Source organism: Penaeus monodon, chromosome 21 (genome assembly GCF_015228065.2).
Source record: "Penaeus monodon isolate SGIC_2016 chromosome 21, NSTDA_Pmon_1, whole genome shotgun sequence".
In the NCBI taxonomy this organism is placed as follows: domain Eukaryota; kingdom Metazoa; phylum Arthropoda; class Malacostraca; order Decapoda; family Penaeidae; genus Penaeus; species Penaeus monodon.
In genome coordinates, this window is record NC_051406.1 from 40,281,251 (window position 1) to 40,283,068 (window position 1,818).

The 1,818-nt window shown below is 29.6% G+C and overlaps 1 protein-coding gene across 3 annotated transcripts in view; it reads right to left on the reverse strand.

Moving 5' to 3' along the window:
* The window catches only part of LOC119586487 (ADP-ribosylation factor-like protein 13B), a 20,121-nt gene continuing 18,303 nt past the window's right edge, over positions 1-1,818 (reverse strand). For all 3 annotated transcript variants that reach the window (XM_037935226.1, XM_037935225.1, XM_037935224.1), the window contains one exon: positions 1-1,752. In XM_037935226.1, coding sequence (XP_037791154.1) covers positions 1,604-1,752 — 149 coding nt within the window. In that variant the 3' untranslated portion in view covers positions 1-1,603. The remainder of the gene's footprint in view (positions 1,753-1,818) is intronic.

The following is a 1,818-nucleotide window of genomic DNA, read 5'->3' on the forward strand; positions in this document are numbered from 1 at the left end:
TTGATAAGTTATTTCTTTTACCTTTGGCAATAATTAGTACTTTTTATACATTACAGAGTCTATGTCCTTGTACTTGCTAAGAAATGAAATAACTTACAGATATTGAATTCTAGCATCTAAAGTACTTCACATAACTACAAAACCTTATGCAATGGTATTTGTACAGAGCGACTAGCACAGTATTAACAGATCACATTTTAAAAATATGTTGCTTTGCTACAAAGAAAAAAGACATTGCATCATACATATATTTCTCCAGGGACTAGATCTTTCCTTATATTCAACACATAATTTTTTTTCTTTCTCATATATTACTAGCACTATTAGCTGGAAGGAACTCTCCTCCCATATGAATATAAAATGAATATTAATTTGCAGTTAAAAATAATTTTGTATTCATGCAATCTATTATTTGACACACCAAAATTTGTAACAAAATAATAATAAAAATCCAGTAGTACTGCCAAAATAAAAGAAAATGCAAATCTTACTGGACATTCAGATAGTGCTGCATTTTTCTTGTCTTACTGTTCAATGTGAATTAAAGACAAATGTCACACATTATCATTAGAATTTGTAAGAAGAGAACAGATTATTTTTGTTATTCAAGGCTATTTTCTGGTTGCATGGTAACAGTACTTTATGATTCAGTTATAACATATATCATGTGTGATACTTAACAAAGACTATAATTTAAATTATACCCTTCAAAACAGAAACAAACAAACAAAACAACTTAATCCAACAATAATGTTAGTCTGTATAAAAATAAATATTTCCAAAAAATAAAAATGATCAAACTTGTATACACATAGATAAGAAAAAGACCAAGAAATATGGAGCCAATGAAATAACTTCTCATATTACTCTCCACAGACACTATTGTGTAGCTTCTGATAGGATACTCTCACCACAGTTTTAAAATCAAATGCTATTACAATTCAAGTAAATCATAAATTACTGCTCTGATACATAAATCACTGTAGTAAGACATTATAAAACAAAAATTCTAGAAGCTTTCTATTTTCAAGCATTCTAGCAGAAAGTCACATATTTTTAAGTATCTATTATCTTGGATATATAATGACTAGAACAACTTACTTCTACTAAGAAATCTCATTACTTAATTATGGAACACTTCATACACGAGATCATAATGTTTTGAACAAAATCTATTGCTCACGTACTATATACAGTACAATGTTATTGGTATCCACCGCTATTACTCCCATCTAACATAGATGTTTTCATGACTTCTCTCACACTTCCACATATTAAAAGATCTGTAATTCTTTACTGGAATGCATGTATTAATGAGTTCATTGTTCCCTTAAAAAAAAAAATTCTTAAATTTTCACTTTTGGAGCCATATTGGATGTCATCCTTTCCAACCTATACAATATCACATCATAGTTATTATAGCTTGGAAATACCTTTTATGCCCATGATCGTAAATATAAAATCTGCCCATTACTTCTATTTCCTTTAACTGGTTATGTAAAATTGACATGTCCATTTTCTAAAACCCTGGACAGTAAAACAGATCATTAAAGAATATGATTATTACAGCTAATGTTATCAACATTAGCTCTTACATTCCGTGTCATGCCAGCGGTGGAGGAACCCTTGAATTGTGATTAACAGAATTATGTTCAGCTGAATTATTTTGAACCAATGGGGCTGTTTTATGATATCTTTTCAAAAATGATTTCTTCTTTGGTGGTTTACCTGTGGCTTCCAGCTCCAGGTGATCTGTAAATAACCAAAATAAGTAGGCAAAGACACTTACTAGAAAAATCCTTATAATACTGCCTAAAC